Source organism: Liolophura sinensis, chromosome 6, assembly GCF_032854445.1.
Source record: "Liolophura sinensis isolate JHLJ2023 chromosome 6, CUHK_Ljap_v2, whole genome shotgun sequence".
NCBI classification, from domain to species: domain Eukaryota; kingdom Metazoa; phylum Mollusca; class Polyplacophora; order Chitonida; family Chitonidae; genus Liolophura; species Liolophura sinensis.
This window is the reverse complement of record NC_088300.1, coordinates 60855175-60881197: the sequence shown is the minus strand read 5'-3', so window position 1 is coordinate 60881197 and position 26023 is coordinate 60855175. Positions and strand designations below refer to the sequence as shown.

At 37.7% G+C, this 26023-nt stretch overlaps 1 protein-coding gene across 1 annotated transcript in view; it reads left to right on the top strand.

Moving 5' to 3' along the window:
* The first annotated feature begins 114 nt into the window (after nucleotides 1-114).
* LOC135468421 (epsilon-sarcoglycan-like) overlaps nucleotides 115-26023 on the top strand; it is a 191951-nt gene continuing 166042 nt past the window's right edge. The window contains exons 1-6 of the mRNA XM_064746677.1: nucleotides 115-202; nucleotides 2887-3000; nucleotides 3750-3898; nucleotides 4470-4542; nucleotides 5585-5750; nucleotides 6023-6185. Coding sequence (XP_064602747.1) covers nucleotides 157-202; nucleotides 2887-3000; nucleotides 3750-3898; nucleotides 4470-4542; nucleotides 5585-5750; nucleotides 6023-6185 — 711 coding nt within the window. The 5' untranslated portion in view covers nucleotides 115-156. The remainder of the gene's footprint in view (nucleotides 203-2886; nucleotides 3001-3749; nucleotides 3899-4469; nucleotides 4543-5584; nucleotides 5751-6022; nucleotides 6186-26023) is intronic.

Below are 26023 nucleotides of genomic sequence, written 5' to 3'. Positions count from 1 at the left end.
GCAAATATAATGTTCAAAAACTTCTGTCCTTGAAGAATTGAAAGTTTGATAAACTGAACTTCATGCGAAAATACACTAGGGCAATGAAATCTGACACTCACGTGTTGTCTGACGATTAAAGTGTGATGTTTAGGGGGAAAAGTTTAAATTTTAAATATGTCCATCGTGAAAACAAACATGAACTCACTTGTGGGAGTGTCAGGTCCGTATGTGTTGAAGAATGGCATGCACTTTATAGCTAACAAGGCATGAATTTGTGGTTTGACTTGACTTCTGTTGGTTGAAGAAGACAGATTATACACTAGTCCGAGCGTGCTTAGTAGTCTGTATTTGTTATTTACTGTAGTTGTCTTACTGTTAACCACAATGGACCAGAATATTCAGTGAGGTAAAACAGGGTAACCTAACTCAAATGTAAATGACAGGAATTTAATCAGTTAATGAGTTAGACGTGTAGTGGTCTCTAAAGCCCTAACAATTTGTCTTCACTTTCTCCCACGCTCCGACAGAGCCATAGGGCCAACTGTATTCCATTTACCAGGCATGGGTATTTTCCTCCAGTTGTCAGATTTCAGGCTTTTTTTGTTTAAGGTGCAAAATAAAAAAAAAATAAAAAAAAAAGCAACAACTGATTTACTCGGAAGAGGTGATTACGTAATGCAATGTGAAGGTAGGGTGAGGTGTTTTCAGACTTTCTCTAGTTTTCAGACATTTTGCCTATTTTACTGTTGTAGTCCGACAGTTTTGCTGCCTCACTCATCAGGCACTTATTGTATGTCTCCTGTAAAAGTACAGATTTGCACAAATATTCGCGCTACAATTTTTGCAGCTTCACCTTAGCAGCCGCAAAATGATCACCCCACATTAACATATAAAATCAGGCCGTAATGTTGATTGCATCCTGTATATGCAAACAATGAATTCTGCGTTGGAGAAATATTGCAGCTGTTGTAGGCTTCAAAATGAACTATTTTGAGGTGTAAGAAGTGTGCCTTTGGTGCGAATTGTACACACATGGTAGGCGACATTGTTTTTATAGGTTTTTGGTTTTAATGTGGGGCAATGATTTAAAACTAACAGGCTGGTAAAGAATAATGGAAAGGCTGCCTAAATTGTTATACATATATGAGCTTTCGCAAGAGACACACATAAAGGGCCTGATTTGCAAGAACTCTGTCACCACTCCATGAGAAGTAAACGGAATATGTATGGCTTTGTCAGGCACGGTTGAAGGTGGAGATGTACATGTTCTTTGTTGAAAGCTTTTTATCTCAAATGGCACGGAGTTTATTAAGCTGGTCAGATAATATTGGAACAAGAGCAAATTCACAATAGACATTTTGCACACAGGCCTTTCAAAAAATAAATGTGACTGATTGTGAATGAGACAGGATGTTAAATATCTGACGGATGAACCAGCCAATCAACAAACAGACACAGTGTTTGTTTATAGCAGCTGAAAATTGGGACATTACTCTATTGTATTTTATTTTCGGATGTCCTCAACCATGTCTCACCCATGACGAAATAGCTTGATACAGTCTTAGTCTGCCTATTTTAATATTTCTAATCTTCACTGTATGTGAAACTGCCAATCCCTGTTGATTACTGTCATTGAAATAACATGTGCCATGATTTTCAAATTTTGGCGCTTTTAGAGGAACTAGGAGACTGATGATGAATGTTACACTTTTTTTTTAAATAGCATGCTGATGTCCCAATAACCTTGACCTGGCTTATGGCGCACGCACTGCAAATCAACAAAGTTTCATAACATGCAGTGTTGTTCTGCATGGGGTAATGAATGACAATCATCACCTTCATGAAACTAATATAGAAACAAATTCAGTGTATCCAGTTAATAGCCTACTGACAGGAAATAGCAAGTTTCGTTGCGGTGCTATTAAAGTGAACTAAAGTTTCCATTTTAACTGGGGCTGTTTTGATCAGATTTCTGGTTTCCTTGGCCAAAAACAGAAGACAGCAGGTTTTGCCAACTTGATCTTAAGAGAAGTTAAACCACCTCAGGTGAAGATTTCATGTTTTATGTGCAGGTTCATACTGTGGTGCATTTAGTTCATATTTAAACTCTGGCTGTTTCGATCAAATTTCTGGTTTCCAGGGCAAATAACAAGGGAAATAACAAGTTTCAGTGGGTTGATTGCAAAGAATGGTAAAACTGAAAAGAGTTCATGTAATTGAAGGGTTGATTGCAAAGAATGGTAAAACTGAAAAGAGTTCATGTAATTGAAGGCAGGGAAGTTTCTCTTTTACCATCGTTACATGTCACTGTAGTGAAGATCTTGGAAACATTTTATACAACATTAAGTTCTTTTAATTGTAAATTGATAGGGGAGTTTTGAATTAATACTGTTTATAATGGCAAAATCATGCGACCTGTCAAAAGTATTAGGCAATTATTATTGATGGCATTTACTCCAACATGAGCGTCTGAAAAAAAATTACACAAAGACTAATTTAGAGCAGACAAACCACGGAGAAAATCAAATTAGCTGAATATTTGTGAACTTGAGAAATCACTTGTGCCTCTGGAACAAGATGAGAAAATTGATCAGTGAATTATGTCAACAAAGGTTGCCTAACGTTTTTCACAGAACAAATGATACAGTAGGACTGTTTTTACCTTTAATGGCAAAAGACTTCGAGCTTCAACCCCCCCCCCCATACTAATTTATGACTACAGTCATCAGTAGGTGAAAGTGCTTCTCAAGGCTTTCTGGAATCACAGATTTATCAAGTTTTGAATATGCAGAAAGTACAGTGACAAAAGAATAGCATTATAACAGGTGATACAGGTGAGTCTTAAGTTCAGAAAGAGGTAGAAGCTCAGTATGATTTTTTTGGTACTATTTTCTTACTCCACAGCTCTCATCTTAGCTGCATGTACAGTGGTGTCCTCTCTGTCTGTCAAAGCGAGAGTCGGTAAATTCTTCATTTACCCCATTCATCGTGAGGACTACTTCCCGGGCAGTCTTCTGCGTAAGTGTTGCTGTACTTGGAACAACTCATGGCATCATCATGCACTGTGCTGAATCATGATATCATGCGATAATCAAATAAATAAGTAAATAAATCATTCTGCACCAAAATGAACTATAATTGTACTAGTTAGTTTAAAATGTGTTTTGGAAATAGCACTAATTATCATTTGTCTTTCATAACTGTACATATTTGGAATTTGAAAGCTTGTAGTTTTTGTGTTACATTGAGAAATTATAGGTCTATGTATACTCTCTGTGTTGGACAACCTTTTCATGTCTGCCCTTAGGACGTAGCCATCAAACATGTCAAATGGATTCGTCTGGTTCAATAAATTGGTTTCTTTGAATTAAGCTCACATCCAGCTCCCAATGGCTTGCTTGCAGCTTCGTGGAGATTTGTTAGGTAGTTTGTGAGAATCTGTGTTTTGTTTCCAAATTTTCGCAATTTTCATAAAACTGGACAAGATAAAAGTGAATTATTCTTTAGTTTATGAAAAACGCCAATACCAAAAAATATGAATAAAATTGTTTTTCTCTGCAAAACATTGGTATGAAACTTTTGTTGGTATATTTGACAAAGTGATAGTACCTTCCTTACCTGTTGGTAGATTTATTTTTGACAAACCTGTAGTGCTGTCCTCACCTGTTGGGATATATGACCCATCTGTAATGTCCTCCTCACCTGTTGATATTTTGATGCACCTGTAGTGCCCTCCTCACCTATTGGTATTTTTGACACACCTGTAGTGCCCTCCTCACCTGTGGAGTTTCAGCCATTTGTGAAGGGTGAGGTGATGCTGCCCCACTGGATGACATTTCTGCAGGCTGATGACACGAGTGATGCGTACCTGTATGGCTTACCTGAGGCTAAGGCTAATGACAAAGTTAACCTACAGGTAGGTATGGTGTTTTATTTTATCTTGATCCGACAAGTAGTCTAGTCTTACGCTCTGAAATCTCAGAGGTATATGATTATCCAGGAACTCAGGTGTACTCAGCAACAGCGAACTTACTCAGCGTTAAATAATTGTGATGTGAAACTTCACATGATTGCCAGTGCTCAAGGCCCGTGATAAATGAAATGTATTTGAATCCGGTTATTGCTGTTAATCTTTTTTTCAGTCTAGATAAGGTATTATGTTCCAAAACACAGTTTGTTGAGGGTGACCAATAACTTTGTTATGGTTGAATATTAGTTAATTTCAAAAACAAAATAACACAGTTGAAGAACAAAATGATGAATTTGTGAACAGTTATCTAATTTAAGAAACATGAAACCACACTAATGATACTAACTCCTCTTATTTTATAACTGCATACATATGTAAGTTATGTTTTTGTGTGGTTACTAAACATAAACTGATTTCTATATTGTCAGTCTGTACATGTACATGCCAGAAAAACATGATCATATTTTTCTGAAGCTGGGAAAGCCTTTTATGGAACATGCTTTTGCACTTATTGCAGGTGGTTGGATTGAACATGGACTCATATCAAGCAAAAAAAGAAAATGTTATTATTGAGCTGTATGAAAAGCAAGGTAGGCCTTCATTTAAATATTTCATTTCTTTATTAGCCGTTTTACATTGCAGTTGAAATTGACTTTTACTGTGTCATTTTATTTCACACTTGTGAGAGGAAACCTGAAGACACAGTTAGATTTAGATGTCTCGTCCATATTTAATGGATTTGTAATTCAGGAAGTTAAGACATTTACTGACATTAATACCTAGAAATGTCTTTAGTCAGCAGGTTGAATATATATGCAATGAAAAGGGGATTGTCTTGTTTGTTAAGATTGTTTGAAATAAATTTGCTGTGTAGTATGTGTAATGTTTATTTATGTTATCAGTTTACTCAGCGTAGATAAATATTTTTATATGTTAATTTAGTATTGAAAGTCTTAATTCTGTGGTGAACAGATCCTATTATGTATGTTAAAATGGAAATAGATTATCTACAACTGAGATGGAAATAACCTGAAGCAAAATTTTGTAATAATAGTCTCAAATTTCCAGTCCGGAAATTGTTCATAGCATGCTGTGAAACTTCTGCGGTGTCGTCACATGTGACTGGCCAATGATTCTACACTAGCTATATAAATACCCCCCAATTTTTTTTGTATGATACATCATGTTGAACCTTCGCACATAATAGGTCTTGTGAAAATTTGTCGTTGTGCAAGGGGAATTAATGTACATCTTGCTCAAATATTGTAAATCTAGTCTAAATATAGTAAGACCATTTTAACTTGGGATATCACTTTAGTGCGAGAATAACTTCAGGAGTTTTGAAAACTTGTGACCATGAGAAGTGAATTTCTGCCCCTGTCAGCATATATAGAGCTGATATGCCTTATGAAATATTGACCTATTTTCTTATAGCTAATTTTAAACCATTTATACATGAGAAATGTAATCTTAATGTAATAATAACTCCACTGAAGGTCACAACCCCAAATGGGTCTTCCTAACCTTAAACAGATTTAAAAACTTTCTGCCCATGTTTTTTTGAAGAGACAGGAAATACCAGTAATTACAGTTTTATGATATAATCATTCTGAGTTTTCCTTTTTCTTTCAGTATCGTTAACGTATTATATTGATTTGCCTTTGGTGAATATGACTCTAGAACAGCTGCTTGAAGGCGACACACTTTCAACTTTGACACATATTGTTCAGCGCCTATGGACTCGTGGGGAAGTGATGCCTACAAGAGTAGTCCCCCCTGAGCCACCCTCCAATTCAGTGTAAGATTGTGCAGTTATTTGATGAGAACTTCATGATTATACACATATGTTTGTTTTTCAGCCATTAAATATTTTCTGGAATGTTTAAAGTTGTTGTGTTCATCTTCTTGAAGAAAGTGTAAGATTTTCTGAAGAACTGATGTAAAAGCTTCAGTTTAAAATATAACGCTGTTACGCATTGAATTGCTGACTGCTGACTTCATCCACTTGACTGTTAAGGGAGGCCTTTTTTTAAGCCTGGAAACTTAAATGTGAACATGATCTTATTTCAGTCTGACTGTTCGCTTTTCTGGAACCAAACATTTCTCAACGAACTTGCGAATGTTGGCTACCCATCCCAGCTCCGAGGAATGTCAGAGGTCAGAACGACCAAAGGTCAAAGTGGAGAGGGATTTTTCCCCACGTTTTATGGTGGACTGGTGCAGAGTTGTTATGGTAAGTACTGGTACATTCATACCTTTGGCTTTTTGCAAATTTTTGGGGATCCTCCTTGGCTGAGTGTCTAGCACGCCAGCACAGTGCAGTGACTCAGGAGAGCCTAACCAATGCTGTCACTGTGAGCTCCACCATGTACTGACTTACCCTCCTTTCACATGTGGGAAGGTCTGCCAGTAACCTGCATATGGTCATGGGCTTTCCTCCCCACTGTAATTTTTTGGTAAAATATAGTAGGCATAATTAAAGAAGAGTTTTTTGGAAGCTCTCGAGTTTAATTGCTAAAATTCTATTAAGTTTGCTGCTTTCTGGCTATAAAGCAAAAATAATTCAACTAAAAATGTGTCAGCTATAATTAAGCTGCAAAGCAATGTATCTTATCAACAATTTCCCCCCCCCCCCCCCATTAAAATAAATAAAAAAAAAAACCCTCGGGAATTTTAACTGTTATAAGAAGTGTCGGATGCATTAAGAGTTATGGGCACTCATGTAATTTTCTTAATGTTTGTTTAGTGCAGATGCATATCTACGTATATAGGTGTACATATAGGAATTACCAATCAGAGCTGATTTTGTCTTGTACAAGGCATATACATGGTATATATTTAATGAAGTTGACTTGCATGTGATATACCAAATCAATAAAACTGCTGTTTGATTTTAATAGAATTTGATGAAAATTGTGACACATGATCATGCATATAATTATTATTGTTAGGCGTTGTAGCACATCCATTCGGTTCAAATTTTGTGATATTCTCTTATAATAGAGGTGTCATAATGACATTTAATATTGTGTTTGACATTTGTCTTTTGAAGAGGGCTCAGCTGAATGTCTCCCACATGACACTAATGGTAATGATTAGGCAGGATCACTGTTCACAGACTTATCCGCATATATTCCTATAATCGTTAGGAATTAGAAAGAAATTGGCACATTTTTCTGTACTTACAAAAGTATGTGATTGGAAATGTGGTATGTGTCTAACTGGTTCCATTTTTTAGTCAGTAATCATTAATGGTAAGAAAATAGTAACATAATTTCAGTTTGCCCTTGTACAGTGCATCAGAAATATTTTAGCTACATCTGTTTATTGTCAACAACAGGATTTAACAGCTACAAGCACATTAATCTTTATCAATCTCATATTCCATGGGTTTATGAAAGAATCTAGCCATCTCCATTGCTAATGGTGCAGCTTTGGCCCATCCTGTTGTCCTGCTTACCAATGTTCTAAACCATAGCTCTTTCCATACTTTCTATTTCCTGTTTTTAGAGTGAGCACTAAACCGATTTCCATGAATTTCCAGTGTGTCTGAGAGTTTTAGGCCAGTTCTGTTGACCTCTGCCTAAGCAATAGCAGCTCTTGTGACTCTCTCTCTCTCTAAATGTGCAGAGATTTGATCAAACAGCCAGAAGGCTCAGATTCTCTTTTTTATTAAGCTCACAGTGATGGCTGTGGTCTGCTGGTTGGCTGGATATACATGTAGGGGTGGACATGCAATGGTGCCTGTCCCGGCCTAAATTCGGTGTCCATGCATCTTCCAGTCTGCACAATAGTAAATCAGGTATTTGTTTTAAAAGGAATAGTTGGTGGTGGGGAGAGGGACCTGCTGGCTTAAATGGTTCACTGCAACTAGCAGGCTATTGAGCAGTGGTGTTCAGCCACGGCTTTTATCTCAAGCAGTCATTCAGCTACCTGACAAAGGCCGGTAGTTTACTCAGGGCAATCTGGTTTCCTCAGGGCACTCTGGTTTCCTTCGCTCACAAGCCTGACTACTTTCATGTCTTGTGTTAAACATCAATCAACCAATCCATATCTTTATACATGATGGCTGTCTGCATGACTTCTTAACAGTGGATTTAGGAGCCTAATCCTAAATCCTAAGTCTCACTAATGCATTCACTGTGAGTTCAAGTCCAGCATGATGACTTCCCCTTGGGTCATACCTGCCTACAACCTGCAGGCCGTTGCAGGTGTCCGGTTTACATCCATCATAATGCTGGTTGTGGTCATGTAAGTGAAATATTTTTGAGTACTGGGTAAAACACCAATGAAATAAATGAATAAAACTTAGCAATGGACAGGTTAATCTGTCATAAAGAGTGCAACAAAATGGCTGACAGTGTGTACATAGGAAGTAATGGGGAACTTGTAAAACTCCTTGTTGTCTGTAACAAAACGGTCTGTAGTCATGAACTCTTTTTTTCTTTCCTTTATTGCACCACAAATATCAGTGTATGTGATCTCATAAAACACATGAAGTACACAAGCACAGCAATGTCACAGAAGAAAAGGACATGTTCAAATGCAATTTGGATCTTTTGTTTACCTCGTCCTTGAGTCTCTAATTTGTGCAAAACACAGACAAACAATCTTGACATTGAATACTATGATTACACAATATCACTATACTCTTGGCCTGACTATAACATTACATGTACATGATTGATACAGGCCTAGGTTGACAAACACTAATCTGTCCATGGCAACAGCCAGTTTCGTCATGGAATTGAGACAATAATCAGATGACTGAATTTCCACCCTTGTGAAAACGTCTAAATATAACAGAATAAAGTCACAGAGCTTACAGCAGCTTGAAGGAATACAGAATCAACGCTGATTGGCTAAGAGTAGAGATAGGGTTTCCTGGGTTAAACTCTCCAGCTTTGGTAACTCTTGCATAGGTATCCCTTTAAGACTTAAAACACAGACTAAGGACAGAAAAGAACTCAAATTGAAGTCGGTACGTTGCTTTACAATAAAGAACTGGTGTACAAATTCTAAACTTCCAAGAGCAAAAACATTGTAATTGTAACTGTGAAGTTATGACTTAAAGGATGCATGAAACACTTGGATCTTTCAGAACATGCAAAAGTACAAAATAGCTTCTAAGCTTTCTTGGAGCATAAAAATCAGTGTGGTCAGTGTGGAAACTAAGTAGCCTGCCATGGTGATATCGGTCAAAACAATCTTGTTTTTGTGGAGCCTAAACGGGCAAGCACAAAGAAGGTCTTGATCGCGTTCCTAGTTCATTGATGATGTCATTTCCAAATATTTCCGATCATTGACAGAAAAAATGAATGAAACACAGGTGTTATTAGAAGTATAAAATAAGCCTCAAAAATGAATTTTTTTTTCGTTTTTGGGGAGCATACCAATGCTTGTTGCAAAATCACAGCATCTTTATTAGATGATGGTATACATATATATATAATATGTTTTTTGTAGGATTTTTATACGATGTCATTGAAATTGGTCACTGTATAACCGCAGTTGATTGGATCTACAGGCGAAGCCCCATCCTGGTAATGTAACGATGTCAGTCTCGATCTGTCTGAGCTGGTTCCTGCTCTTTGTCAGATAGTATGCAGCATCGGCTTCAGATAAACAAGATTGTACAGTTAGTTCTTCCAAGGGGCTTGATCGGCAGGCGAAGCCCAATGTTTTTGATGTGATGATGTCAGTCTCAGTCTGCCTCATCTGGTTGTTAAAGAGGTAGTTGAATCCATTCTCTCTATTCCCAAGTCGTTTTCTATAACACAATATTCCAGCTGTGGTACACATTAAACTCCAAGCATTCATTCCAGCTGTGTTACTGTATACTGACATTTGTCTCTGTGCAGGAGACAATTAATAGTGGATCCTTTTTTCATTTATTATTAAATAACGATTACAGTAAAGAGTAATCATGACACTAGGACATATTTTTAGACTGTTTCCTTTTTTATCCCCCTGAGGGTTGGAAAAAACACACCTGTTAGACATCAGTTGACTTTAATACCTACCCTTATCGATAACAATTCCTTTACTTACCCTTATCGATAACAGTTGTAATGTTTCTACCCCGATCCGTTAGTTGTGAGTGCTCTTCTTTCATGAGTACGCGGTACCCATAACTTCTGACTACATGTACATGGAATAGGCTTGAAGCTATAATTGATTTATTTATTTATTTCATTCGAGTTTTACGCCATACTCAAGAATATTTCACTTATTCGACGGTGGCCAGCATTATGGTGGGAGGCATTGGTGAGAGGCCCCTGGGTCAGTGTGCTAACTAACTGCTATAATTGATGTGAGTTGTTTGTTTAAAGCTAATACTAATAGACAGATCTCACAACTCTGTACTGGGTGGCACATACATTTATATCTTATCGAACCACTGTACAAAACTATATACATGAACAGTTCGTATATGTCTACATCCCGGCTTTGTAACCTTATCAAAGAGATCCTCAAATCCCAAGTTAAACAACCTGGAATAATAAGTATATAAAGGAGATGAAAATGATAATGAGATATTAGATTATCTTGCAAGATCTTTGAAATTTTAAACAACTTTTAATGGTTGCATCAAGTTGCATCTGTTTAAGGTTGCATCAGAAACAAGCTCTTTATTATTTCCTGTAGACTGATTTACTTTGTGGTGTTGGATTATGTTTAAGGCGATTTCAGCTATAAGTGTGACAACTAATTTTCTCTGATCTGACTTTGCACCACACCTTTCCTAAGTATGTTTATTTACTTATTTATTTTTACTCTCCTGTGTATTTTCTATGTCATATGGACTGAAATAAACATGATAAGATGATGATGATGATGGTAATAATAACTCCTCCAAAATGTGCAAAATGTATGACATCAAAATAAGCTTCTGATTTGTGATGTCAGATTTATCACAGTATGACATCAAAATGTGCTTCTGACTTGTGATGTCAGATTTATCACAGTATAACATCAAAATGAGCTTGTGATTTTGTGATGTCAAATTTATCCCAGTGTGACATCAAAATGTGCTTCTGGTTTGTGATGTGAGGTGAAAGATAACTGATAAGATGATTGCCTTTTTCTTCATAAGAAGTTTTAAATTTCTCTCTGCAATATGCTGTTTATTACTTTTGTTTGAAGTGTTTTTTAAGTACCATTCAGATCCAAGTTAAGAATTCCAAAAGTCTTTAATATGGTTAAAGTGGGTCATAAAGAGTTAGTGGGGAAATAGGAATATTTTTAAAGAAAATGTCACTGTTATATAATTAAGATTATATATTAAGACAATTATGTCCATATTTTCAGACATTTTTCAGGTCCAAGCTGTGGTCAAGATGACGTTCTTGTTTGATGCTATGCTTACATGTATACACTACATATATACACTTGTCAAGGAGTAAAAATTTAGAGGCCATGCAAATATGTATAAATTGAAAGCCAGGCCATAATTATACCTGTCTGGAGTCATAAATGTTTTTAGTTTTAGCCCTGAGCCATTAATCAGAAGGCCTTAGGAATATCGTCTGTGCACGAAAGCAAGGGGAATATTTCAGCCTGTAATATGAACTTTTTTAATGTTAATTTGAAAGACAGTTGCACTGTTTTGATTGCTTCCAGTTGTTCATGATTTGTTTTTACCCTGAAAAACAAAAAAGAAATTTAAAAAACAAAAGGGAAGAATAAATTTTCTCTCTTTAAATACCAAGACTTGCCAAAGAGCTCTTTCCGCTCCTCTGAGCGATTGTTGGCAAGATAGCAATTGCCCCAACATTGATAATATGTCTGACATTTCACTGTGAGTGGACAGATAGCTAAAGGGTCTTTAGTCGTTCTAGTTTTGGTGAATGATTTCATGGCTTCCCCCAGGGGCTGTTGTCACTGAAAAGAAGTGACAGTTTATGATTGGCAAAGAGAGATAAATTATGATTGGATATCTGGACAGACTGTGATGATAACCCCTTGGGTTTGCATTCCCCCATTTTGCTGGTCTCTCTACAAATTATGGCCAGCTATCGCCCAGGTTCAGCCGTGAAATTAGCACATCTTTCATCCTATTAACTAATAGCTCACTCTATTTTATCAATTAGGTTTAGTACCAGCTGCTTTCTTGAATAAATAATAACGTGGACGCTTGGTCGTAAAAAGAGGACTTCCTGGAGAGAACGGAAGTTTTCGTTTCTGGAATTTGACTTGAGGCGATTCGTTAAAACACTGTTAGCCTGCAAGAAAGAAGCGAGCCCTCTAATTTCCTTAATTTGGAGAATTTTGATGGAAAACTAGTGCCACGTGGAGAGCTGACATTTTTAGCAATTAATCATGATCAGATGTTTAAATTCCTTGATTTCATTATCATTAGTGTGTTAACATATCACATTAACTTGACATTAGAAATGTGATGGAATAAAAGAAAAAACAATAATTTCAGTTACAACTGTCCATGAAATTTTTTATTTCTTGAGTGTGAGAATTCGTTGTAAAGCATATCTGCTTTAGGAGAAATTTTTCATACAGACTAGACTCAGTAAAGTAGTTTTTTATGCTACTGTGAAAACAGATGGGAAAGTATGGTTAGGCTTTTGTATTTGTATACAAGAATGATGGCGTTAGGCTTGTCTGGATACAGTATGCATGTTTCCTTGACAGTATTCAGACAACGTTCTATTCCTGAGTGTTACAAATTGTGTGTTTTTAAGACTTTCAGAAAGGTTTTTGAGATGCAGTCTACATGTTGTTCCATTCACTGCTGATTTTAAAACTGGGAAAAAAATTAGTATTAAGTGGTGTGCGGAGATAAAATGACGTCATATTTTTGTTGAATTTCAAGAACTATTAAGAACTATTCTAATGTTCTTACATTAATTCTCTGATGGAAGATGTAATTGTCAGGATCAACATCAGTGGTGATTATTTTCACAAGTTTATATTGCTCTTAGAACACCTTTTTGGTAAATTACCTAAATTTTGCACCAAAATTGCATTTTTAGATTATAATAAGTGTCATAAAATGTGTAATTTAATGCTTTCCCATGGTAGATATGACAAATAATCTGTTTCGAATAACCAGAATGAACTGTTACAAATATCCCAAACAATCAGAGATTAAACTCAGCTCATAGCTGTTGATAAAAACTTTCATTTTTTTTTACCTGGACCGTGGTTAATATGCCTGTGGGCACAGACTTAGGGCTGTGGGTGGGACTTCCTAATGGGCACGCTTGTCTGTGACAGTCTCTCGTTATTTCTTCATTAATTCGTGTAGATTGGGATTGGCGAAAGTCTGATTGTGACAGCGTCGTGGGCCGCCCATTGCCCAGGGAGATTTCCTGATGTGTTGGTGACATTCTCTGGACGCTTTGGCTGAAATGTTACATCCTGTTTAGAGTGTATATTCCACAGGTGCATGTAGATGCAGGTTATGTATTGTACAGGTGCATGTAGATGAAGGCTATGTATTGTACAGGTGTATGTAGATGCAGGTTATGTATTGTACAGGTGCATGTAGATGAAGATTATATATTCCACACGTGTATGTAGATGGAGGTTATGTATTGTACAGGTGTATGTAGATGAAGGCTATGTATTGCACAGGTGTATGTAGATGAAGGCTATGTATTGCACAGGTGTATGTAGATGAAGGCTATGTATTGCACAGGTGTATGTAGATGAAGGCTATGTATTGCACAGGTGTATGTAGATGAAGGCTATGTATTGCACAGGTTTATGTAGAATAAGGTTAGTATTTTCTTTCCTTGCTCCACTGTCTGTAAACAGATCTTCATTAAATCATCACCTGATCAGCTTAATGCTCAGTTACACCCAGTTATTTCTGATTGTCATAAGTTCGCCAGAAACACAAGTAACTTTCCCATTATTATACTTGAGAAAAATTGTTTCATAGCAAAAGCTTGTATGGTGTATCTTTTGCAGTATCACAACTCTGTCTTTGTGTACTGGGTAAGCCAGCAGAGAAAGAGAAAAAAAAATCTCTCTTAAATGTGGAATTATTAATGATGTTTTAAATGTAAAGACTTCAGTATTACACCCATGCACATCATTTAATGGAGGCTAAATGTCCTGGTATAGTTAAGAAATAATGTTTTTCCTATGAGTATCTTATGGCAGTTTTACAGTCAATATAAAAGTGGATGAGGGTATTGTTTTAGGTCAAAGGAATCTTTCATTATCACGACATAAACGATAATTCCTGTAGTTGAGGCCACCTTGCCGGCTTGCTTTTTGGTAATATATCTTTTTATTATGAAAATGGAGTTATGATTTTTTGTTACATTTATTTCAAAATAGGCTACAAGGAGTTAATAGGCTAATAAGAGAGTATTACATATATATGCACAGTATCACCTGTCATGTCAATAACCAGAAAAATCGGTGTCCAGTGACAAATTTGACTAGGCCACTTTGTGAAGACATTTGCTAACTGCGCGGAGTTGTATTTCTGTTATAGGTAAGGATACTTCAGTGGTATTGCATGCTTTATTGGTTATGAGTTTGACCCAAGTTTTCATGCATTTATCCATTGTTGAAAATTAAGCAAATTGAGTGATTGAACTACCATATATCCTTTCGGGTTTCAAGGGTCATGGACATTCATCTATCCTGTGATAACAGAAATGCATGTTGTCAAATTGAATCCCTGCTTGGATTGCTAACCCATGGAGTAGGATAAACATTTTTTTGGCCACTCTGAAATGACGCTTATGTGACGTATCTGAAAGATTGTGTTGACAAAGTTCAGCTCTTGCATAAATTACACTTAGATCTCAATTATCAGGATGTGCAAAAATTAATTTGACATTAGACAATTCAAATTCTAATGTTACCAACATAAGGAATATGTAGACATGTTACCATTGAACAAGTAAAAACATGTTTTTGGTTGCTATTTTTGTTGTCAATGTCAGTGAAATAAGTACACTAGCTTTTCTTGTAATGTATATGTACAGTGTGCATGGTGAGTATTGTGGGAAGACCACTCTGGCTGATGTCCAAAACTAAAAAAAATGATGTCAAAAAAAAAAAAAAAAAAAGATGTCTCACTTTAAGGACCTCCAGGAATGAGCGTGATTAATAAACCAACTCCAGGGAACATGTTAAATACAACGTGGTAGTCAACGTTGTTTCACTATGCGTTGGTTCTTGTTTTTTTTTTTAATCAGTTATGTGATTATCACACTCTTTTTAGAACACGCTTAAGCTAACTGCTCCTTACGAGAGTTGTCTGTGGTATTAGCCCGCCAAGATTTTGTTTCATAACTGCAAAGTGTGGCAGCTGTAATGCCCAGTTGAGAGTTTCACAGTGTAGATTTCACAAACAGAAGGCAAATGTGAAAACAAGAACAAAGGCATTGCACAACATGTATGTGGTTGAAGAAAATGTGTTTTTCTTTTCTGTTACTTCTTGATATTGCCATCTGTTGATCAAGATACTTCTGTTACCATTTTGCAACAGTGTACAGGCTATAGTGGTGTGTATTGGTTGGTACAAACTATACTCAACAAAAATAGAAATGCACAGAGCAATTTTATATTGTTTTCTCTCAGAAGTAAGTAATCAACTATTGAAGTAAGTATTCCTTGTCAATTGCGGCTTCAATTTCAACCAGATTTTCATGTTAGTGCAATAGTCCAGGAGCTATGCTAGTGTAAAAACAGAGTTTGTGGTAAACACTTTTAATGCTCTTTGTGATGCTACTGGTGGATTTATGCGGTACTGAGTGCTGTGAACTGACCACTGTGTTTTCACGCTGCTATAGCTCCTGGATTATTTCCCTAAAATATGAAATCCTGTGAAAATTGAAGCCATAATTAATACTTACCCTGCATTATTTAATACTAAAAGAGCAACCAATATAAAATTGCTTTGTGCATTTATATGTATGTTGAGTATACAGTACAACTAGGACACAATTCTAGCGTACATGTGAAAATTAAAGCCCCAGGTAACGCCAACAACCCCTGCAGACCACCCACCTCTCCATTCTCATATCTGCTGCAGTCACCTTGGTCACATGTGCTGTCTTAAAATGGATGTTTTTGGCCATAGAAGTGGTTGATTGGCAGTGTAATCAATCAGAACTGGACAAATTATGTGTCAGCTGCAGGAAGTCAACTGACAGTGACAGGCCAAAGAGGGCATATCACTCCAGAGGAGCGGTTTAAGGGGTTACAGATAATGAAACATCAGATTATATTACCAGTATGCCATATCTGAAGATCTAAGTTAATGATACACTTGTGATTTTGTTAGTGAGTCAGGCAATCTAATTTAAAATTTCCACAATATAGGTATGTTTGTGTTGTGGATTTGAAGCCCAAAATAATACTCTGTATTATATGAACATGCAGGCCTAAATTTTCTCATTGCGAAGGTGGTTAACGTACTAGCGCTACGCAATTACCCAGGACCTTTCACCAGTGCAGTCTCTGCGAGTGAGTGAAGTGAAAGCTTGGGGTTTAATGTCGTAGTCAACAATTTTTCAGTCATATAACGACGAAGGAATCCTTAGTGATGTGCCTCCTTGTTGCAGGACGGATTTCCACCGCTGTTTTGGCTAGTGCTGCTTCACTGAGACAACTTACTGAAGGCAAGTAAGCTACCCTGCCCGAGCGTTTATACTGATTCGGGTCAACCAGTCGTTGCATTATCTCATTGATGCTGAACGCTAAGTGAGGAAGTCACACCTTCCTGTTTTAAAGTCGTAGGTGTGACTACTGCCCAGGATTGACCCTGGATCTACTGCTCCTGAAGCGGACGCTCTACCAACTGTGCTCTCCGGGCTGGTACAGTCTCTTTGAGTTCAGCTCAGTTTTGAGTTGTCTGCTGGCAACCTGTTTATAGTCATAATGCTGGTGGCCATTGTATAAATGAAATATTCTTGAGTATGATGTAAAACACCAATCAAACAAAATAAATAAATGCATTGTTTTAAGCACTCATATCTTGTGGTACTGTGTGACACTGTAGGTGTGGAGCACTATTTGAAAGACAGCTGTTTTCTAAATAACTGGTGCTTTAATTGATAACAGATTTTTATCCCTTGTCCTGAAATTTGTGAGGGCAGGGAGTAGTTTTCAGCCAGTCATGTTCATACTTATACTCAGTGGCTTAATCGGGGTAAGCGAAAGGACAGAATTGATTTCTGCTGCTGAACAGAATGTAGTATGGCTACTGTCGGCCTTTTTGGATATGCTGGCTGTCACACTTGTCCAGAATATCAACCAATCAAGGTCATGCTTTCCAGGTGACTTGAGATCAGCAGAGGGTTGGTTGCATGGGTTTGATTATGGTCACTCTGCTTGGCTGCCGTCAGCCATCTTTAACTAAATTTCCTGGCTGTCGCACATTTGTCTCTTAAACATGTTAGCACACATACTGTTTGAGAATGACTGAAACTAAGTTCGGGATTGAACTTTGAAGATGGAACAAAGCTCTTAGACTGGAACCTAGATATCAGTGACCATGACCATGTAATAGCGGAATTGGAATTGACAATTTGCTGATCCAACTACAGTTCTTCAAATATTAAAACTATAATGGTCTCAGGATGTTTTTTTTCAATGCATTTTGCAAACAAGTGAGTGAATGATTGAACCAAGCTAAGTATTTAAACCTTGTTGAACCCCAGATCTCAGACCATACAGTAATAAACTGATGATACATAAAGCCCTGGAACAGATGGACAAAGTCTTTGAACCACGCTAAACCCGAGGGTGAGGGTATCTGAGGCACTTATACTTGGGGCTAGTTAGTTTGGAACTGACGCTTATCTCCAGTGAACCACCATCTGTTCTTTAATCTTCTAGCTGACATCACCTACAATTAGTGGCTGGAGAAGAAAACATATGGGGGAGATTCTGCTTGTTCTAATACCAACAAAGTCACTCATAGTTAAATTGTGAAGAGTTCTTAGTGTACATCTACTAGGTTTAGCATCAAAGCTTCAGTAAAACAAGTATGGCACACAGTAGCTGTTCATCATGATGGAACCTAATTTGCTGTGTTTCCAAGGCATGTTCGCATGGAGTGGGTGTTTCACATCGTTTCTGCTGGTTTGCCGGTGGATTTTGAAATGAGAGATTAAATACCTATGCGTATGTGTATAAACAGATTATAGTCAACATATGTTCTTGGGTATAGTTTGGTCTTTCGTTTGATTTTCTACTAAATTTTTAAGCGCTATATGCAGTAACTTTGTGAAAAATTGTAAAAAATGTCTCAAGTGCTTATCTGGTAAGTGAGACACCTTAAATTACAATTATAAGAGGATATGCTAATCACTGGTTATGTAGTATGGTGTTTGGGGCATAGCATTTTTGTGAAACAACACTTAAAAACATTCCACAGTGGTTAGCTGCTGCTAAAATTAAGACACTGTAGTGAAATAATACTGAAAAAATGACATTAATATTAAATAAATAAATGAAATCAAGCTCTGAGTGTATGGGACAAATACTCCACTAATCAACACCATATCTGAACTGGTTGGTTTGGCTGGTTTGCTGACCTTGGGAGGATTTGCTTTAAATTGGACATCTTTTAATCATCCCTCAAACACTAAGGATGGTTTGTCCTTCAACTTCATGGAATTTCAATTTTACCTCCTGCACACTGTTATATTAACCCCAGATACAAGGAACTGACTGTCTGGGGCACTTCATCTATAATGTTCATACACTTTATTTAGCCTTCAGTTTATCTCTTCTTTTCACTGAGACCGATGGTTTCAGGATGAAGATGGGCTGTTTTATAGCGGGAATGCATGGCCAGTGAACGTCCATGTTAGACCAGACTAAACCTTGATAACATAAGACAAGGGTCAAAGGTGAGGGAATGAATAGTGATGTACAGATGTCATGCATGTTTTGTAATCAGTTTGCCCTGTACCTGCTAAAATCTGCCTGCCGCCAGTTTGCTCTCAAATATGGCAGAACCATCATTGAAATAGGAGCCAAACACAGTTTTTTTTCTCCTGTTCTTTAGTGTTGCATGTATTTATAGGCCTCTATGAAAAAACTGTTAATTATTCGTATTAACAGAGTGCTTTCAAAGAGTTCAGAATGCTGGCAGCCATGGTATAAAGGAATATTCTTGATTACGGCATGATAAACCAATCAGATACATAGCTGAATAAATAAATAAAAAGTTTACTTTGCTAAGTATGAGTTCATTAGTTGCCAAGAATGTGATGACTTTTTTTGTATTCAGTTATAGAGATGGTTTGTTCAGAAGATAAACCATCCTTGCTGCAGGTGTTTATGATTTCAGGTGTGGTTTGCTTTCTTAAAATATTTTTAGTATCAGCATCAGTACATCAGCACTGAACAGTCAGATAATTTAGAAAGAATTCTATATCCTGTGTCCAAAGCAGACATTAAATTCCTCAACCTTTGTAACTGCTTCTACAGTGAATATATTGAAACATTTTTATGGGGTGTGGAGATATAATTGGCACAGTTTTTTGAAGCTTGCATATTTGGTGACAAACAAACCTTTTTAGGTCATTTTCATAATACTGAAAATAAGAGCTTTGGAGGTCAAAAGGGTTGACATTTCACAGAAGGTGCTCTCAAGAAATTGGGACCACTGGACTGGATCCTATAGAAGGGTTTTCACCACCCATGAATCTCTAGCTGTTCTCAGCCAACCACTCACCACGTTTCACAGGTGCCTTCGTTTCACAGGTGGCTAACTAGCTCATCTTGGCGTTATTATTCTTCTAACACAAATACTGAGATCACCTGCAGATAGATTTGCCAATGAGTAGTTTAATTGTGGCTTAGGATATGTCCAAAGGAGAAGCATACATTTGGCTAGAACTTAGTAGATCTGGCTATGCATTCAGATCAATGTGAAAATGCATCAGAGGTCGTTCATCACCACGTAGCTGCAAATTAAACGTTAGATTCTCAGGTATCCAGCATGTGCTTGTAAAGATCAGAGATTGGCACAGCATGCATGATTTGCCTTTGCCTTGCTGTGACCATTGAGTGCTGTAGCAAGATCTGCCCAGTTGTAAGCATATTGGATTATAGGGCTCAGTCTGCATTGTGGTCATATAATTCCAAATCAAAAAAGTTTGGTACCTGGCTTCACCAAGATATGCTACAGATCAGGTTTAAATTTTGGGAGATTTTTTTCTATTTTGGACCAGATTATCGCCGCTTTTGTTCTGTGAATTGTGAACTTTGATATAGCTATTATTCTGGCGTACCAACCCGCTGGCGGCATTTTACCATCGGTTTCACCCCAGAGATTACATGTTTGGTTTCAAGCCCTTGTGCTGATACCCGCAGCCCTTGTGCTGATACCCACAGCCCTTGTGTTAATACCCGCAGCCCTTGTGCTAATACTCGCAGCCCTTGTGCTGATACTCGCAGCCCTTGTGCTAATACTCGCAGCCCTTGTGCTGATACCCGTAGCCCGTGTGCTAATACCCGCAGCCCTTGTGTTAATACCCACAGCCCTTGTGCTAATACTCGCAGCCCTTGTGCTGATACCCGTAGCCCGTGTGCTAATACCCACAGCCCTTGTGTTAATACCCACAGCCCTTGTGCTAATACTCACAGCCCTTGTGCTGATACCCGTAGCCCGTGTGCTAATACCCACAGCCCTTGTGTTAATACCCACAGCCCTTGTGCTAATACTCACAGCCCTTGTGCTGATACCCGTAGCCCGTGTGCTAATACCCGCAGCCCTTGTGTTAATACCCGTAGCCCGTGTGCTAATACCCGTAGCCCGTGTGCTAATACCCACAGCCCTTGTGTAAATACCCGTAGCCCGTGTGCTAATACCCACAGCCCTTGTGTTAATACCCGCAGCCCTTGTGCTAATACTCGCAGCCCTTGTGCTGATACCCATAGCCCGTGTGTTAATACCCGCAGCCCTTGTGCTAATACTCACAGCCCTTGTGCTAATACTCGCAGCCCTTGTGCTGATACCCATAGCCCGTGTGCTAATACCCACAGCCCTTGTGCTAATACTCGCAGCCCTTGTGCTGATACCCGTAGCCCGTGTGCTAATACCCACAGCCCTTGTGTTAATACCCACAGCCCTTGTGCTAATACTCGCAGCCCTTGTGTTAATACCCGCAGCCCTTGTGAACACAGTGGAGGTACTTGTATCTCGATTTACACTTGTTCGTGGGTGTGTGTCATCTGCTCCTTGTGCATCCTTGTCTGACATAATCTTGTGTTTAAAACACCTAAAAAAATACTAAAGACTGTTCAAGTATGTGTACACACTTCCATGCCATTATGTTGTCGAAATCTGATCAAATAATGCTTTGTTTAATTATTTATTTATTATTATTTTTTAAAAATTTTACTAAATTTTACAAATGTTGGACTTATGCAGTCTTCCATAGGTTTAATTATTTATGTGTATGTGAGTGTATGTGAGAATATTTCTTGATAAATGTATAAATGATTTCCCTTTTTCCTTTCTTAAAGCATAATTTTTAGCAAAGATATGGTCCACAAAAACCTTTCTAGCATCTGTTGGTATTTATTAGAGTCAAACGTTACAGGCAAAAAGAAAGAAAAAAACTGAAGTCGTTAAAAGTCATTTGAATTGCTGTTCTAATAACATGCTCAGTAATGTCACAATGGCTGTTACATCCCACAGGACGTCGATGTCATTTAGCACATCACTTTGCATGCCCATTTTTAAGCGAATGATTCATGTTGAATGATAGGATGTCTAAAATTTGACTGACCTGCACATGTTAAAAGGTAGTGTCCAAAATTTGACTCACCAACTGACTGACAGACAGGCAGACAGACAGACAGGCAGACAGACAGACAGACAGACAGACAGACAGACAGGCAGGAGACAGACGGAGCAGATTGTAAAGCTGCTTGATGTTGCTGAAAACTTGAGTGAACTCAGGCAGAGGTACTGGCCACAGAACTTATGAGTCCATTTAAGCTTGTCTGCAGTAACATAAATATTGTTTGGGTGCTCTCCCAATAATTTACTGACGTCTGACAGCAATGTTTTTATGAGTTGATGAAAAAAGAGAGGGATTCTAATGGCTTGGTATCATCCATGATAAACACTAACACTGAAAATTTTTAACTGTGATGACATCTGGATAAACTGTTGGGTACTACTATATTTGTAAGAAGCTAGCACATAGCTGGAGCATATCTGATAGAACTGAGAGTTGTAAAATGGTTCATCTGGTATGAAAGAATTATTTACGTTTATATCAGGTCTTATTCATGTATAAAAAAGTTTAACTTTTTTCTCAGAAAGATGAAATCTATTTAGTATTTCCATTAATGATGTATGAATTAATGGCTAAATTCCTGATAGTTTAAATGTGATGTTGATGTGCATGTGTGTAAAGATGAGTGGATTCTGCCATGCACAGCTAACCGTTTATCTTTGTGGATTTTTGTATTGCTTGGCCAAGTTTCCTGTAGAAATCATCTGCAGTTCATTTGACATATTTGTAGGGTATTAAATTTATGTGGTGATTTGAAAACTGCATGTATTTAGTGGGAAAAAGGCACTTAGTGCAATATCTTCAAGCCGAGAAGAACCATTTACAGTACATAAATACAACCAACATTGTCAGTTTTATATGTCTGTAGACAGATTGACCGTAAATTGATTCCTGGAAAATTTTGGAGCGTATCTACTTGGAGCATTAATTTTCAAGCTAAAAATAGCATTTTATATGTTTTTGTTTGAGTATGAAAGGAATTGTGAATGTTAATTGTCTTGTAATGTATTAAGATTTCTTTGAGACTGAATCCAGTGGCATTTGCATATACATGTATATTCACATCAATTGATGATGATATTAAAGCCTTATATTTGGAGAGTAAACATACAGATGTGCAAACTCTTGAGATCTGTTCTTTTCTGATTAAGACCTTCATAAAATATAAGTACAATAATTTTGATGAAAATAATAACTGGTACATTTTAACCTGATTAGCATACAAAATGCAGTACTAGAAGAAAGCTTATGACCCTCACTGGTTCTGACAAGTGTTAAGCGCTGACTTGCTGCAACAGACAGGCACTTCACCATGCACGCAGCCAGGTATATATCATGCAAATGCAGCTTTCACTGCTTCTGCTGCGGCCAAGTAAGAAGTTGCATGTCAGATAGCTGCTGAAGGGAGATGTCTTAATTACTCTGTAAATAGCTGTTTTTTTTAAACCATAAAGTCAAACGTGATTATGGCAAAATAGGGAAAACTCAGTATGATGTTATAAACACCTTTCAAATTACCATCTTTTCCAACACATATGCAATGTAACAAATTGTTTCAGATTTGTTTTTGCCTGAGGGCCTCAGGGTAGATCAAGCCAGTGTTGACAGAGTATACACATTGTATTTTACCCTCTTGAAATAAAGCCATTATTATCATTATTATATAAGTAAATAAATGAGTAGAGAGTATTTTAATTAGGGTATCGGGTAGTTTTCCCAGTTCACATGAGAAGCAGTGTAAGTGTATATATATACCATACGTTATGTGAATTTTCAGGGTAGTTCAAGACAAAAGAGTTTTGTAAACTGTGTTGTAATTCTGCATAACTGCCTTCATATCAGATTTGAATTGTAAGGAGCTTAAAACTGGGATTTTTCAATTGGCTTACCGTTAAAGAGAAGAAATAAGCTTTGACAATGATAGTTTCAGTCATTTCTTTCTTGTTCTCCAAAATCATAATGTGGCACCAAAGTGCAGAGAAAAAAAAAGTCAAAGTATGTATTGATTTCACAGTGAATAATTTGGGTATACGCCATAATGGTGGCAAGCAAGTGGTCTTTAATGAATATAAGGTTGCACGCTGTCGATCCCTTACTGTCACCAAGCTCCTACGAGACAAACAGAGTGGAGGAACCTAGAACTTGCCTGTCCAAACTGGGCTCGTAAAATTGCTACTCTGGATTGTCCGATGACAACTACTTTTTTTGTTGGCTGCCAGAATGTGATGGAGTCCTACCCAACAAGTTACGTGTACCAGATCGAGTTTTTAAAATTTCGCAAGCTGGAATGTTTCAGTGTTTGAGAGCAGCACATACACCTTCCTGCTGAGTAAACTCTCTGCTATATGCTCCCATCGTAAGAGTTAAAGAATCACAATCACACCAAATGTTTAAAAATGATTATATATTTTTTTTCTAAATTCATGAAAATGGTTTTATGAGTCTAATTTACTTTACTTTATACCCTTAACAAAGTTGGTGGTAGGGGCTCATACTGGAATCATCCTGCCTGTCTGTCTGTCTGTCTGTCTGTCGGTTTCTCTGCCTGCCTGCCTGTCTCTCTGTCTGTCTGTCTGTTTCTCTGCCTGCCTGCCTGTTTGCCTGCCTGTCTCTCTGCCTGCCTGCCTGCCTGTCTGTCTGTCTGTCTGCCCGTCTGCCTGCCTGCCTGCCTGCCTGCCTGTCTCTCTGCCTGCTTGTCGGTTTCTCTGCCTGCCTGCCTGTCTCTCTGTCTGTCTGTCGACGATTTTGTCCCAGCCATACCAATTTTGATGAAACTTACCAGCACCATACATCTTGCCTACCATCTGATCTTGTGCATGCTTAAAGGATACATGAAACGCTTTGGTTTTATTTCTTAATGTGCAGATTATCATGTGTAATAACATATAACAGTACCAACAAATTTTTCAGCTTTCACTTTGGGGGGTAAAAATGGCTTCAAAGTACAGTTTTTCTCAAGACCCCAGCAGTCAGTCCAGAAATTAAATGTCTTAGTGTGATGATGTCAATGATCCCTGTTTAAAAAGAACTCTGTGGGGAACAGCCTAAATGGGCCTAGCCACATTGGGGCGAGGGTGTGAGGAACAGACCAAATGGGGGCATTTGTAGTGGTCCAGAGGGGGTGCTAAGCTGTCCCGAAGAACCATGTATTATCTGTGTACATATCACCTGGCCCACACTGTAGCAACACGGTTCATCGGGCTCGGGGCACTTCGGGGGTGTTCATCGAGTTCCGAGCAAGATCAGCAATGATGTAATTTGTGATAAAATCTGACTTTTGACAGAAATAATGCATAATATATAGTAGCATTCAAGGTACTACTGACCCTATTATCAAAGATGTGGCTGCTGCAACCGGTTTACAGTTATACAGATCATTTTGTACACATTGGGTAAATGGACTGATCACATGGACACACACACACAAAAAAAGAAACATATACAAAGTGAGCACTGCTCTGTATACAAACGCCTGTCATAAACTGACCCATAGCATATATATGAAACAGTACAAGGTGTGTCAGTGTGAACAGTTTTTACCCAATGTGTATAAATGAACTGTACAAATGTAAACCGATTGCAGTAGCCACATCTTTGATAATAGGGTCAATAGCACAGTGAAAACTCAGAAGTGTAGAAAATGAAGATGTATACAGTTGCATTGGTCTTTCTTTACGTAGTGAATTTAGTGAAACCACTCCATACCAGAGTTTATAGTAGTCTCATTATTGTTATACATGTGTGCAGGCCATATATTACACAACTTGTAAACCCCCTGTTGCAATACTAACAAGCTGTTAATTAGGGATTTCCACTGCCTATTGTTAAGTAGCTCACAGTTGTCTTACACTTGGACAGCCCCTGGGTGCTGTTTCTCAAAGGGGTCGTAACGTTATGCAGGTCGTAAATACCAAGGCGGCATATGCCGCCAGTATGCGATGTCAGTGTTATTAGGGCGGTGTAACATTATAACCTCTTTGGGCAACAACCCCCTGTTGTGGGATTGTTCAATAGGTATGTATAATGAAATGTCACAGGTCAGTTCCACAGTCAGAATCTGCTCTAATAATTTTTCCAGTCAATATAGTAACAGTATTCGTTTACTTGCTAAATTAATGGATTTAATTACGCCCTCAGTTCAGGAGTTATGCCCCTTGGTGATATGAGAATTCATCTGCCTTTATGGAACCACTTCAATCATTTTCTAGTGATTTAATATCATGTGTTTTCAGGTTTTTGTCAGAATTGCACAGATTTACCCTAGCATGTAAGCTAATAGCTATAAAATCACCCAGTCAAACCATCACCAAAAAGTTCA